Source organism: Miniopterus natalensis, chromosome 11, assembly GCF_054644295.1.
Source record: "Miniopterus natalensis isolate mMinNat1 chromosome 11, mMinNat1.hap1, whole genome shotgun sequence".
Classification (NCBI taxonomy): domain Eukaryota; kingdom Metazoa; phylum Chordata; class Mammalia; order Chiroptera; family Miniopteridae; genus Miniopterus; species Miniopterus natalensis.
In genome coordinates this window covers 41,348,448-41,364,148 of record NC_142091.1, presented here as the reverse complement: position 1 = coordinate 41,364,148, position 15,701 = coordinate 41,348,448, and the positions used below count along the sequence as shown (strand labels likewise).

General features: G+C 37.4%; 2 protein-coding genes across 2 annotated transcripts; both read left to right on the top strand.

The window, feature by feature from the left end:
* The first annotated feature begins 3,042 nt into the window (after window positions 1–3,042).
* On the top strand, window positions 3,043–4,002 carry LOC107538626 (olfactory receptor 51G2-like). The gene has a single exon (XM_016214944.2). It carries the CDS (start codon window positions 3,043–3,045, stop codon window positions 4,000–4,002), a length of 960 nt encoding a protein of 319 aa, XP_016070430.2.
* A 4,542-nt stretch (window positions 4,003–8,544) lies between these two features.
* LOC107538627 (olfactory receptor 51V1-like) lies at window positions 8,545–9,534 on the top strand. The gene has a single exon (XM_016214945.2). The coding sequence runs from the start codon at window positions 8,545–8,547 to the stop codon at window positions 9,532–9,534; it is 990 nt and encodes a 329-aa protein (XP_016070431.2).
* The last annotated feature ends 6,167 nt before the right edge of the window (window positions 9,535–15,701 follow it).

Here is a 15,701-nt window from a genome sequence, read left to right as displayed (position 1 = left end):
GATGGGTAAAGTGAGGGACCTTTCAGTTTATTAAAGAAATGTTAACTTTTTTCTCTAATTAAAATACATACAATGGCAGTGTAGGGTAAACATAGGATGGAGAATTCGTAAAGAACGTTCTGACTCTTCATTTTAATGCTAGGTTCTTCTCAGTCAATGGTTTTGAACATTTCCTCACCTTATTTCACATTTGCTCCATCTGTCAGTAACTGAATAGAAATTCATAAATCTATATGCAGAAGGGATAATACAGCTTGTCCAACTTCCTACAGCAGCAGAATTAAGCTAACATACAGGTTACCTGATTAACAATTTTTTACTTTTCACACTAAATTATAAGGAAAACCATAGTATCCTTATATATTATAATTACCATATGCTTGTTCTTTAATGATCTGTGGTAAGATCATTTGAGAAATCTCAATGAAAGAATCTATGCTTGTGACTCAGCATTGTTGGGGCCCCATCTCAGAGGTTAGCTCTGAGGAGCAAGTGCTCTTTTTTTGTCTAAGGGTGTTCCTTTTTTCTTAATTTATTACCTTTGCTTTAGTGGGCCTTCAACAGCATTGGTAGCTTCTGTTTATAAAACAGTACTATGCTTACCTATGCACTGCAGTGATTCTCAGAACTTTATTTGCATTAGAATCACCTGGAGGCTTTGTTAAACTACCAGACACTGGGCTTCAATTCAAGAATCCTGACTCAGTAGGTTTGGGGTGGGATGTAATGCTTTGCATTTATTACAAGTTCTCCTGTGCTGCTGATGCCATTGCTGATGTCCAGGGTTCATTTTCAGAGCCATTAGGTATTTATTTCTATCATGATTCCAGCTATAACAGATACCTGCCTCCTAGTTAACTTGTGTGCTGACAACTTAAGGTTTTTTCTGATGCATCTCTGTACATTCCCTACCACTCACTCACTCATTCGCCCATGCACCCACATTTCCAACTGCCTTGCTCCTTCTTGCTGCTTTGCTTTTTCTCCAATTACCCCCTCCTCAGAGAGCTACTACCTGAACTTTCGATCTGAAATAACACCCCCTTCTCTTTCTATGTTGTATTTTTAAAAAATATATCTTTATTGATTTCAGAGAGAGGGGAAAGGAGAGGGAGAGAGAGACAGAAACATCAATGATGAGAGGGTCGGCATTGATCGGCTGCCTCAACCCTGGTATGTGCCCTGACCAGGAATCAAACCATGATCCCCTGGATCTTAGGTCAATGCTCAACTGCGGAGCCATGCCCAGCTGGGCTGCATTTTATTATTTTTTACATATTTGAAATAATACTGACTCATGCCTCCCTTATTTGGGGGACCTTATTGTTAATTTTAATAGTTCTATTTCTGAAATCTAGTACAGTGCTTAGGGCAATTTAATTCTAGAGGCATTCAAGTGTAGTATAAGAGGAAAATCAGAAGTGGGCATCATATAGGAAATTTTTAAAAATAGAAATTCATGGGTGTTTATAGTTTACTTTGATTTAAGGCTAAGTCTTGTGTCTTGAGTCTGTTGGTTAGTAGCTGACATTTGTCTTAAGTTACAAACAACAATGCCCAGAGTAAAAAATCACTGAGTCAGACAGAATTGTTCCCAGTCTTAGACCTTTCTTTTATAATCCATGTGACTTTAGCAAAGTTATATACTTGAGCTTTTAACAATTAATTTTATTAATCTGGAAAAACTGATCTGCTGACCTCTGAGGGTTGAGATGTTTTAAAATGACATAAGTGAAAATGTTTTTTAAAGTGCTTTAAATGAAATACAAAGGTAATGAATTACACTTGCACATTTTTACCTGCAGAAAAGCAAAAATGACAAAATTCATATTATATGGGCCTCCTCTGCACAGAGAGGAGAATACAGGATTGCATTCTGCAAGACCTATGACAAGAAAGGTGACAAAATAAAGAGGAGATCAAAGTTACATAAAAGCAAAACCTCCAAATATATGATTAAATAAGATTCTTCAGAAATAAATTGTCATTATTCTTTAATGTTTTGTATTTCTGGAAATTTCTAGAAATCTTCTTCCTCTGTTTTTGAGTTAGGAAGGAAAGTTTAAAGCTTTCAAATTGAGTTCTCTTTATTGTGTTCTTTTTTTTTTAAAAAAAAAAAAAAAAAGGAACTCAAAATGGATTAAATATAAGGAGGTAGCTGAGATGAAAAGTGACTAAAGTTCAAGGGAGAGGCCACGGGGAAGACAGAAGATCTATCCCCAGGTTATGGTATTTCTCCAGAAACTACTTTACAGGTGGATCTAAGTCCTGATTCCTTGGTAAATATATGTCTCTTTTTTTTAGTTTCTATATTCTCATCAGAATAATACTGAATAATAGATAAGCTTTAAGTCACCTGTTCAATATTCTGTAAGTTAAGAATCATTCTATTTAATGTTCCACATGGACAGGTCTATTAGAGAATGGACTGTATTTATATGTGTCTAAAATTTTTGCCATACCTTCCTATTTTCAGTTACATGTGTGATAAGAATTTGTATGTTCACACAGGCAGTTGACATAAAAAGAGGAATTGTTTTGTGTTGTTCTAATTATGAAATTTGCCTCTGTGAGACATTCTAATATTCAGCATATTGGAGAAGCGCCTGTGGAAAGGCAGTATGAAGGAGAACCTTGCGGGAAGTAAGGAACCTTGATTCTAGCTCCAGATCAGACACACCAACTATATTGGAACCTGGAGTTCATTCCCAAAATGTATAATGTAGACTGGGAAGCAAGTCTACCTTTGTCCCTTTCAAGAGCTATGTTTCAAACTCGCATTTGGGGGTAACTTGTGTTGAGTGACTCTTGAGACAGGCTTACATGTATGCAACATTTCTTCTAATAATTCAAACACATCTTTTTTAAAGGACTCCTTATGTACAAACTAGAGGAAATACTTGGGCAGATTATAAGACCATGGCCATCAGAGTAACATTTGGGGAAGTCTTTGCAATATCTTGGTTTATGGAACAGATTCTAACCCAGCAGCTTTGATTCTAGGCCCTGTGAATGCTTGGAGTTCTGCCCCTCCAGGTCATCATGTTAGACTCCAACAACACTGGCATCTTCTTCTTCCTAACAGGCCTCCCAGGCCTTGAAGCTGTGCACATCTGGCTCTCCATCCCTCTGTGTGCCATGTATGTGGCATCTCTGGCAGGGAACAGCCTGATCCTGTGGGTGGTAAGATCAGAGCCCTCCCTGCACCAACCCATGTACTACTTTCTGTCAATGTTGGCAGTAACTGACCTCGGCCTGTCTTCCTCCACGCTGCCCACCATGTTCACCATCTACATGCTGGGCCTCAGGGAGGTTGCAGTGGATGTGTGCCTGGCCCAGCTCTTCTTCATCCACACCTTTTCCATCATGGAGTCCTCTGTGCTGCTGACCATGGCTTTTGACCGTGTTGTGGCCATCAGCAACCCCCTGCGCTATGGCACCATCCTCACCAGTCCCCGAATTGCCAGCCTGGGCCTGGCCATCATGGTGCGCAGCATTGGTCTCCACATCCCGGCCCCCATCATGCTAAAGAAGCTGCCTTACTGCCACAATCGCCTGCTTTCCCACTCCTACTGCCTGCACCCTGATGTCATGAAGCTGGCCTGTGCTGACACCCACATCAACAGTGCCTATTGTCTCTTTGTAGTGCTCTCCACCCTGGGTGTGGACGCAGTGCTCATTGTCCTGTCTTATGGTCTGATCCTCCACACAGTGCTGTCCATTGCCTCCAAGGCTGAGCGCCTCAAAGCCCTGAACACTTGTGTCTCGCACATCTGTGCTGTGCTGCTCTTCTACACACCTATGATTGGCTTGTCCATGATTCACAGATTTGGGAGAGGGGCTTCCCCATGCAACCGTGTACTGCTCTCCTATCTTCACTTTCTCACACCTCCAGTGCTCAATCCGGTGGTTTACACCATTAAGACCAAGCAGATCCGACTGAGGATGCTGCGCCTCTTCAGGTCAGGTGGTGCTGGCATTAGAGACATTCAGGACCATTAAGTCTTTTCTAGAGAGAAGGCAGAAGAAACTTTAGTCATGGTTGTTTAATGAGCCACTGAGCTAAAGTGAGTCTCATAGTCAGAAGAACATCAGATAGAGACAATACCATCTTCCACATGAAGTTCTCATTTATGGGGAGAAATAACCACATTCTCATTTACTAATGTTTCATTGCACAAAGTTTTGTTCAATACCTACCATGTTAAATACACTTTTATAGGCCCTGGAGATAGAAATATAGCTAAGAATAGCCTCTGTTTTAGAAGAAAGTCTCATATCATTTAAGGCTCAAGAAGAAAACTGCTATTCTAAATGGAAAAGGGATCTAAAGAATAACTAGGAACTTTAAAAATGTATAAAGATGCACATAATGCTTTCCCTGAGAGTATAGGAGAAAGAATTATTGGCAAATGTGGTGATGGGCATTTCTGGAATTAAGTGATATTAGAAGTATTTTTGAAAAATCCCCACTAAATATAATCCCCAGGAGGAATGGTATTCTTTATCTCTTGTTACCCATTGCATTCCCTTTTTTGAATGTAGCACTTTCCATATATTAGTATGTGGTTTGTATTTGCTAAATAAAAGAATGAATGAATGAGTGGGTTACTATTTTTTTTTAAATATACCTTTATTGATTTCAGAAAGAGGAAGGGAGAGGGAGATCGATAGAAACATCAATGATGAGAGAGTCATTGATCAGCTACCTCCTGCACGCCCCCGACTGGGGACTGGGGATCGAGCCCGCAACCCAGCATGCGCTCTGACCTAGAATCAAACCGCAACCTCCGGGATCCTAGGTCAATGCTTAACCGCTCAGCCATGTCCATCTGGGTAGTGGGTTACCTTTTTGAGAAAAACTTCCTTTGAGGTTAAATGTTCATGTAATTCTAGATATGTGAGAATCAAGCTTATGGGACCTTCTTAATTTCACTCTTAGAGTATTCCACCCCATTTTTCTGTCTTCTCTGATTTCAATATATCTTTGCGACTCTATTTTCCTTTTTCACACTGCATCTTCCACAGTTTCCCAGGACCTGTAAGCAAACCCCTTATCTATAGTAAGGTGAATAATTATTAAACAGCTGTGATTCTATTCCCATTGCATGCCTTTCCTTTATCAATGAGATACTTGGCATATTTGCATTCCCTGTTAAATGTCATCTCCAGGAAACATAAATCATTTTGCTGTGTTACCCACAGCATCACCTGAGTATAGTAGTATAGTTTGCATAAAAATGTTTCTAAGTGAGTATTTGCTAAATGAGTGAAAAAATAATAATTCAGTTATAATTTGCAGAAAAAAATTGTAGCAAATTTAAAATGTTCATAAAGAGAGGTGATGTGAGATATAAAAATATGAAGATATCTTCAAAATGCTTCTTGATTGTCATGCAGAACACGCAAAGATTTTCCTCTTCTTCCTTTTTACATAAAAGAAAAATGATGGGGAAGGGGAATATTGTCAATAATATTGTGATAAGTGTGCATGGTGACAGATCACATTCGAAGGTACTATAATGTTGATTCACTATGTACACCTGAAACTTATATAACCAATATAAGGTTATATACTAACTATACTTAAATAAAATTTTTTGAAAGACATAGTAGGACAATTATTCTGCTGTTTGAGTCTCTAATCATTGGCCAGAGTCACCAAGTAAGAAAAACTCATGAGAATGAATATATATATATATATTAATTTACCATTAGGTGGAAGCCAAACTTCTAACAATTTATCCATCCTGCATGCAAATCAGTCCTCAACAAGCAAGTGAAATAATTATTTTGAGAATGAAATATGTATTTTTTTCATCATTAAGAATAATAGTAATTTTTTCAAAATTCAAAAAACTTGCTCTTTGGTTTCCGTACTTACAACCAATTACAAGCAGTAGCTTAGAATATTACATGAAAAGATGTGGGCTAAAACTAGTTGCCTAATAGCTATGATGATTTCCAAGAACACAATGATAATTATTAAAAATTAAAAATAAAAGCAGAACTGTCCAATAGTCAGGTAGCCCCATACTCTTTGATAGCCTCTGGGATATCATTAAGCACTAACGTTCCCCAAGTGTTTAAATGAAGTATAAACTTATTTTTATAACATATTACAGAAGATATTCACACTAAATATTTAATATAATAAAAATATTTAGTGCTTCAAAGTAGCAACCATTTTATTCATTAATATTTCACTCTAAGCAACATGTCTTGAAAACTATCATAACATGATAAGAAGGGACATTTTCACCTGCGCTGTATGAATCCTGGAGAACCATTCATTTATTCTCTCAACAACTATTTGACAGTTACTATGCTCAGTTCTGGAGACATAAAGATAAGCAAAATGGGCATCCAAAAAAGATATACCCAACCTCCTGAACATTGTGGCACATACATCAAACAGACTTTAAAAAGTCAAGCTTTAAAATCAAATACAATAAAGTGGGGTTTTTATAGATGTGCTGAAGGTTTAACTTTTATCCAGCTGCAAACGAGATATATGACAAATGAGAACTTGCCGAACGGGGGGAGGAAAAAGACTTGCTGATAAAGAAAAGAATAATGAGTAGGGCTTGGTCCAATGACAGCTTTAGGAATTGAAGAAACTCACTAGCATTTAAAATGGCTAGAGCTGGGAGTGAAAGGATATAAATAGAATGAAGAGAGATGGACACAGGATAGGTGATAGAATTGTTGAGTTTGTAGGGCAGAGTAAAATGATTAGACATTGTCATAGAACGAAAGTTAAACTTTTGAAGTGTTTAATAAAGTAAAATTGAGTGGGAAATTGATATTAAATAATAAACATAATTTTGATTGTTGGGTTCTAGTTACCGTGGTTTAGCATTAAGACCTGTAGAGCATTATGTTAAGAGAAATAAGCCAGTCAGAGAAAGACAAGTATCATATGATTTCACTCATATGTGAAATCTAATGAACAAAATGAACTAACAAGCAAAATAGTAACAAACTTATAAATAGAGAGCAGTCTGACATGGAAGGGGTAGGGCTGGGGGGGGGGGGATTGAGTAAAATAAATAAACAAGTGAATTAATAAATAATCACCTGGAGAGTTATAAATGAAAGTCCCTGGGCTTCAGCCAGAAGGTTCTAATTCAGCCAGTTGGGGACAGGGCCTGGGGAATCTATTTTTAGGAGCTCCCATATGTGCAGGCAGGGTTGGGAGCCCTTGTGTGAAGGATCTGGTGAGGAAGCACTTACGAGTCCCTCTGGACATGTGAAAAAGCATGTGTGTTCCAGGAATTTTCACTACATCTGGGTATCATAACCATGGTAGCCTCAGTGATGATCCAGACATGGCCCAGAATCATGTTTTAAACAAAATTTTTGTTTCTTTTGGTCACAAGAAAACACATAAGAAATACCTACTTTAACTGGTGAAAAAAGTACTAACTTACTTTCAAAATATTGTTTGAATTTTTTTAGATTATAAAGATAATACGTGTTGGTTGCATAATGCTCATAGTGCAGAACTTTGCAAAGTAAGACATGCAAGTCCTCTCCCTCCCCTTCTCAACTCAGCCCTCTAAACAAAACTACAGTTAGTAACAGGAGTGCAGAAAACCTCGTAGGCACTTATATAGGGAATTTATAATTTATTTTAAAAGGACCCATACTAATTCTATAATTGAACATTTCAGTCCATTTACTAGGAAATAATATACTTAAGGCCCTTTATTTTGTTCTGGGGAGTAAAAAAAAAAAAAAATTACAATGTTTTTCTATGGAAATAAAGATCCCTGACAAGAATAGACCTTTAGGGAACATAAAGACGATCAGAAACTGTTCATTGCTTCTAGGTTGCTATTGTATACAGCGCTTATAAATAAGTGAGTGACTAAATAAATGAATAAGCAGCCCCCAAAATTGTCTTGCCATTGAGACAAATTTTGTTGATATAACTTAGTTTGATGATGGAGATATATATATTGTAGTTGTAGATATTGTAGATACAGAGGGTTGTAGATTGTGACTCTTATGATCTTATTTTTCTTCTGTTAGGACCTCATGTCTCCTCTATTAGGAAAAGTTTTCTATCCTCACAGTACAAAAATATTCCTGGGAGAATCTTTCACTTGCATCACCCACCACGAGGGAACAGGGGTCTCCCAGGAGCCTGGATTCACCCGACTCACAATCCCCTTCACTCGTCCTCATAAACCTGAGCCTTTGACTCCCTGAACCATAGGACTGGTGAGGAAGAGAGCATTCCAAGGCTTACTCAGGGGCAGCAGAGCAGTAGCCCTAAGCTATCACTATCCCCTGCTGTGGGTGGTGACAGTGGCTCACATAGACTATCAGTGAGTGAAGCTAACAATCTGATTTGCCTAAAGTGGTCAGGACATTGACTCGCAGCCTTGAGCCACCCCAGAATTCTACAGTTAGCTTTACCTGTGCCACCCTCTGAGTGGCTGTGCTGTATTTCACTATTCTCAACGACAGCAGGCACTTTAAACAGACCTGTGAATTAATATCTTTCTCATATTGAAAAATTACCTTCCAATATTCATGTCCGCTTCCTCTGCTTCTGCTATCAATTCCTCCATGTTCATTCTTACGGGGTTCCCTGGCCTAGACCAGTACTATCCCTGGTTTTCAATCCCCTTCTCCTCCACCTACGCTACGGTTTTCCTGGGCAACTGCCTGGTGCTGCAGGTGATCCGGACAGAGCCGAGCCTGCACCAGCCCATGTTCTACTTCCTGGCCTTGCTGGCCCTCACGGACCTGTGCATGGGGCTGTCCACAGTGCACACGGTGCTGGGGATCCTGTGGGGGCTCAGCCAGGAGGTCGGCCTGGATGCCTGCATTGCCCAGGCCTATTTCGTCCATGGTCTCTCCTGCACAGAGTCTGGGGTTCTTCTTGCCATGGCTTTTGATCGCTTTACTGCAATCTGCAATCCTCTGAGATACTCATCCATCCTGACTAGCAGGCGAGTCATTCAGTTCATGGTGGCCATTGTGCTGAGAAGTGCTGTGTCCATTTTTCCTGTCATCGTTCGTCTGAAGTTCTTCCATTACTGCCGCCCCCACATCCTCTCCCACTCCTTCTGCCTGCACCAGGACCTCCTCCGGCTGGCCTGCTCTGACATCCGCTTCAACAGCCTCTACGCCCTGGCTCTGGTGATCTGCACCTTGCTGCTGGATGCCGTGCTCATTCTCGTCTCCTACGCTTTCATCCTGTGGACAGTGCTGGCGATCGCGTCTCGGGAAGAGAGGCTCAAGTCCTTGCAGACCTGTGTCTCCCACATCTGCGCTGTCCTGGTTTTCTACATCCCCATCATCGGTCTCACCATGGTGCACCGCTTCGGGAAGCACCTCTCGCCCTTGGTTCATGTGCTCATGGGCACCATTTATATTCTCTTTCCCCCCCTGATGAACCCCATCATCTACAGTGTAAGGACCCAGCAGATCCGAAGCAGGATGAAGAAGTGGTTTTCTCTGAAAAATGCAGTAAAACCTTTGAGTTTTATCAGTAAGTATGTTTTAAGGTCCAAATAATAATGCTAGTTCCATGTGTTCTATAACTTACAATTTGTATAATATTTTCTAAAAATTTTTGTTCTTTTATGAGGGCTCGAGTGTTAGAGAACTTAAGTGCCTTGCTAATGGGAGGGAGGTGATAACACTAAGTTTTGCTAATACACATTCCAGGAAAGATTTCTGCAGGTTTGCTGGAGGATGGTCATAGCAATTACGGAGGTGACAATAAGTGTCTTTGTATTTTATTGGCATATTCTTGCAGCATGGTTGCCATATAAAAATTGTGTTACCCTTACTTCACCAATCTTTTTACTTAAATCCAGACACATTTCTATTTAAGATGTTGAAAGCATTTCTTTCGTTTAGACTTTCTAAAAATGATGCTCATATCAAAATATAGGCATAGTAAAATTGGACTTTCCTCCTTCTTAGAGGGTAAGGGAAAGGAGGAGCCAATCAAGTTTAGATTTTTTGAATAGAAACTACGGAGATTGTATTGTCATGTAATGATATAAGGAATGTGTGGGTGAATTAGATTTGTTTTAGACATATTATTTTCTAATTTATTTATTTGATGCACTGAAGAAGAGATTCTAGACTGGAGTTTGATATATATATATCAGAGCTCTGATGAAGACAGTGTCTTGGATAATGAATTTGGAAGTGATGCTCATAAACATGGTATTTGAGATCATGGGAGTGGATGATTTGACCAAGTTAGGGAAATAGTACGAGTATTCTAAAATACTTGAACATTACAATAGGGTACAATTGAATAACCAAAAATAATCTGGGAAGGAAGCAATAACAAAATGTTAGGAGAGCGTGATGTCAATTAATCCAAATGAAAAGGTGTTTTACAGAGGGGAATGAGTATGTGAAAACTGCACAAGAGTGACTTAAATTAGGTGCTGAAAAGTATCCTTTAGATTTAGAAAAACAATGGAAAACTAATCATGACCAGAGATTGCAATGTGATGGGAATGGATTCAATGTTTTAAAAATTCATGAAGGAAATTTGAGTGACTCGGAACTCTGTGCTGCCACCCTGATCACCCTGCTCAAAGTTTTCTCATTCAATGCCTGTGAGATAGACTTTGATGCCTGCCTCATCCAGATGTTCTCCATCCACATTTTTTTCTCAGTGGTGTCAGGCATCCTCTTCACGGTGGCTTTTGACTGCCACATGGCCATCTCCAGCCCACTCAGGCACACTACTTTTTTGACAGATTCCACCATTGCCAAGATAGGAGTGGAGATTTTGCTATGGGGTGTGGCTGTCCTCTCCCTAGGACTCTTTCTAATTAAGTGAATGAGGTTCTAGAAGGCCAACACTTTATCCCACTCATACTGCCCGCGCACCCAGATATTATCTAGCTCTCCTATTGGAACCATCACATCACAAGCATCTATGGCCCCATCACCATTCTCATCACCTTTGGGAATGAGCTCTTGGAGTGAGCTCTGTACTCATTTTCCTCTCTTATTTGAAGATTCTGACACTGTGCTAGGCATTGCCTCCTGGGAAGAATAGTTCAAGGCACTTAACACTTGTGTTTCCACATCGGGGCTATGCTGCTGGTCTATGTCTCTATGCTGGGGATAGCTATTATGCATCATTTTAGGAAATATGTTCCACCCATGGTGCACATGATCATGGGCTATATATACCTATGGATCCCTCCTGTTCTCAAGCCTGTTGTATACTGCATTAAAATCCAGGAGATAGGAATCTATACTTTGGGTAATCTACTGAAATTATAACAGAGAAAACTTTAGGGTTGTTTATATATTTCTGGAATAGTTTTTATGAAATTAAGGAAACATATATCTCTGAGAAATATTCCTATGTTTATAATCTTCATGCACTTGTTTGTCTCTCTCACTATTCTGGGAGTTTTTGAAGATAACAACAATATCTTATGACCTTTTATTTCCCACAAGTAACTAACCTAAAATAAGTAATAAATAATTGTACAAATAAAGAGTGCATTCTCAATAATCTATGTAGTCAGAAAGCCCCAAAATTCAGGGAAATCAGTGATTTACTAAGATACCTGTAATGCAAAACATAAGCATTCCATGATTTTTCACTACCTAACCTTGAAATTACATTTAATTTTCTCAGCTTTCACCTATGAGAGTTTTATCTTGCTTAGCATTACTTTACAAATATATTATCCTATTTTACCATGTATATGACTTAACTTCTTTGAATATGTTAAGTACACATGTAAAGCTTAGATAACTAAGCAGAAAATTACAGAATAGACTGAAATCAGACATTAATTTATATATTGATATGCCATGTAGAACTCTTTGTCTCAGTTTTAGTTGCTGATTAGCAGTTTGCTGATTTATGAAATTACATAACTAAACTTGAAGTAGTCTATTAACTCTTAGTAGCTATCAGAAAGAGTGCTAATAACAATATTTGATAGAGAAAAGATACATTTTATTTGGACAGGACCCACTTTAAATAGTTTTTGCCTCCAAGGAGTCATTAAAACAACATAAAAATAGAAAGTACTTCATGAGTCAGTACATCAACCTCTCAAAGGTTATATAGGGCCTTATGTATTTCTTGCTCCCACATTTTCCTGATTGATTGCAGCTTTTTTATACCTAGTGTAGGAAAAATAACCAAAAATCCACCAAAAATTTTCACATTATGTTTACGCATGGTTTTCTAGACATGCATGAGAAATTCATAATATTTCTAAAAGGTGGTATGGTAATGTAAGTGCTTATAAATTTCATCGATTTCCTCACCTGTGCCTCTCACCAACCTATTGCCAGCCTACCTTACCTTCAGTCTAGGTTCTCTGGCAACAGATAGACATTTTCTTTAATTGTTATTTTTACTTTCTCATTTATATTTCTCATCTTTTATATCATTCTAGAACTCTTTATTTTTGGAACTCAATGCCCTTATCTTACCTGGTAAAGTAATATTTTGTCTCACTGCAGAGTGTCTATTGGTTAAGACAAGGAACATGTCCATTCTTTTCACTGATATATTCATAATAATGGAATCAAGCATGTGACCTACAAAATATATATTGGAAAAATAAAGAAGTAAATGAATCTCAAAAATTATTTGAGACAAAAACCACAAATTGGACAAAAAAGAACCAAGCCATAACTTATGCCAGGAAAAATTAGATAAATCATATAAAGAAAACCAATTGAACAGATGCTTTTGTTTTGGAGCAACATGGATATTTAGAATTAGACATCATCTTTTGAGATCAGCTAAAAGATGAGACTAAGACCTGTATTTTGACATGTAGGAAAATTCTAAAATATCATATTATTGGACCCTATCTTTAATGTTCATGGTGGAAAAGGAAGCACAGTTTTACATTATTCAGGGTTTTCTGACTTATAACATTTAATTACCCAACACTGGTGATGAGGGAGATCATGGGTGTCAACAGAAGAATTTTATGATGAATACAAATTCGTAAATTAAATAGGTGATTTACTAGATCACTTTGAACTAAGAGGATCCATGATTTCAGAGTTCAAGAGTACATAAGGGGCCCAGCTGGGGGTGGCTCAGCAGTTGAGCATTGACTTAGGATCTGGGAGATAGAGGTTCGATTCCTGGTTAGGACACATGTCTGGTTTGCGGGCTCGATCCCCAGTCTGGGGTGTGCGGGAGGCAGCTGATCAATGACTCTCATCATTGATGTTTATCTCTCTCTCTCCCTCTCCCTTTCTCTCTCTGAAATCAATAAAGATATATTTTCTTTTTAAAAGTACATGAAGTTACAAATATAATTAATTTTGAAATTAGAATTATATGTGAAGACAGCTGACATTGATTTACGTCTCCAAATATTGAATAGCACTATAATTTTTTATCTGCACTAAAAGAATCTTCTTATTTTAATGGTGTTCTGTAACCTTTGCAATAAACCAGCCTCACTTCTCTGGCTATTCAACATTTAATAAGTCAGTTTTTGTCTTCTTCTCAGGTAAGTATATATCTGTAAACTTCTTTTAATTAATAATAGGTTTGTATTTTTCCTTAGTCTTATGTATAATCTCCACCAAAAATCAGAACCTATAATTTATATACTCCTCTCCTAAACAAGGTGGTATATGCATACACATGAATTGTTATAAAAAGGAAGTCTAGTCAGCTAATCCAAACACTGACAGTAGGTCTCAGGAGTAAAGCTATCACTCAGCATGCAAAATACCCAAAAGACTTCTCAGCCCAGAGGCTATGCTTTGAGTTGTTTTTATAAATATCGGCATACAATACAAATGACTATATATATATGCATCTTTTTCTTCTCTGAATTCTTAGAAGCTAGACATGACTATCTAGCTCATGACAACTAAGACTTAAGACCTAAGAATATCACTAAGAAGAAACTCAAGATCTGCTTTTTATGTTCCCAAAGATTTACAAAAATCATGCATCTAAAAGGTAAATTAGAATAGTTTAGTGGTTAAAACTGTGGGTCCTGCAATTAGGATTCCTGGGTTTTAAAACAGGATTTATGTACTTATTAGTGATGTGATCTTGGGAAAGTCTTTTAATGCCTGAGTTCCCTTTTGTGTAAAATTGGGACACTTAACAATAGCTACTTTATAGAGTAGTGGTGACCATTAGATAGGATAATCCATATAAAGTGGTTAGAATACTTTTTAGGAAAATGTTTAATACTTGGAAACATTGATAAATATTTGCAATTATTATTTTTGCCATTACTGCTATATTGCCCATTCCTGTGCTGATGCGTGATATGTTCTCTATTTAAATATGCTGATATTTTCTGTGTGGTGGTTACACAGCAAAGACAGGCACTGCAAATGAAACAAAGCCTCAGTCTCACAAGGCTAAATAAGGAGGTTATACCTCCATATTGTCAACAAAATAATCATTCAAAAAAATCTCTCTTGGAGTATCATTAAAAACCACCTCATCTCTTCTATGTGTTTGCTTTTTGATGAGAATTTTTTGTCTTTTCCCCCCACATCTGAATTGAGAGGAAAAGGGAGGCTGAGAAGAGAAAGGAGACAGTGTGAAGGAGGAAAGAATAAAATATGCGTGGGTAATGAGATAACGGGTCCTACTTCCTCCATAAGGACTGCAATATTTGAAAATTATTTCAATTAACTCAAGGGATGATAGTTAGAGATCTTGAAATGCAGTGTAATTTTTCATTTGATAGTGTGACAACCTCACATGAAAATTAGAGCCTCGCAGATTCTAGACTTCAGGGGCTCTTTTGCAATGAGCAGCATATATTATCCATAACTTTGAAACTTTCTAAGATTCACAGTCAAACTTCTTCATTAACATACAGGGTGCCTTTGCCATGTACTGCATTTGATTACAAACTTGACTAATTAACTTAATGTTTTACAGCTCTGGTGATACATAATTTTATATTTCAGGCATTTTTTTTTAAGAAAAGGAATTCATTTTATAATTTTTGATATATTAAAAGTAAGAACTGCTATATTTTTAAAAAATTGCTAAAAGTTGATCTCATTCCTTTGTTGGTGAATATGAAAATTATAGTCACTCTATTCTGTGAAAATGTCTTTCAGTAATAGATATTGGGTGATTATGAACCTTGACATTCTTCAGTGACTTTCTTATTCTGATAATGAACATTCCATACTCCGAATTTTTGTCTTCTTTGACTCCAATTCATGATCCTTGAGCGTTAATACTTATTAGGTGTGATTAGTATTACAACTTATGCATTAAAAGTTTAAATTTTACATTAATTCAACCATTATCTTTAAGAGTTCAAATAAGAGACAGGTGAATGAAACTTTTTCCTTTATTGTAGAAACATTAGGCCAAGTGAACATATTTTACACCCTTAGGATGGGAAACAGGAATTGGAGTCTTCATGCTGGCTCCAGTTATATATATATTAGTCTACCACCCGGTCCACCATTAAATTTGTCCATCCCAGAATGAAATATTAATTCTCTCTAGTGCTATATCTAGTTTTATAAAAAGTGAAAAAGTTATGTTTGCAATTTAAGAATTTATTATGGAGTTAGAAAGGCAGAAACTATATACATAGTTCAGTTAAAAGTTTAAAATTCATTTACATAAGTTATGTGGATATAGCAATTAGCTTTACAAAAATAAAAGATTCAATTCTTAATTTTTCTGATTAACATTTTTTTTCAGGGAGAACAAG

Excerpts from the sequence above, each read along its gene's own strand:
- LOC107538626 (XM_016214944.2), top strand. The coding sequence starts at position 3,043 with ATGTTAGACTCCAACAACACTGGCATCTTCTTCTTCCTAACAGGCCTC.
- LOC107538627 (XM_016214945.2), top strand. The coding sequence starts at position 8,545 with ATGTCCGCTTCCTCTGCTTCTGCTATCAATTCCTCCATGTTCATTCTT.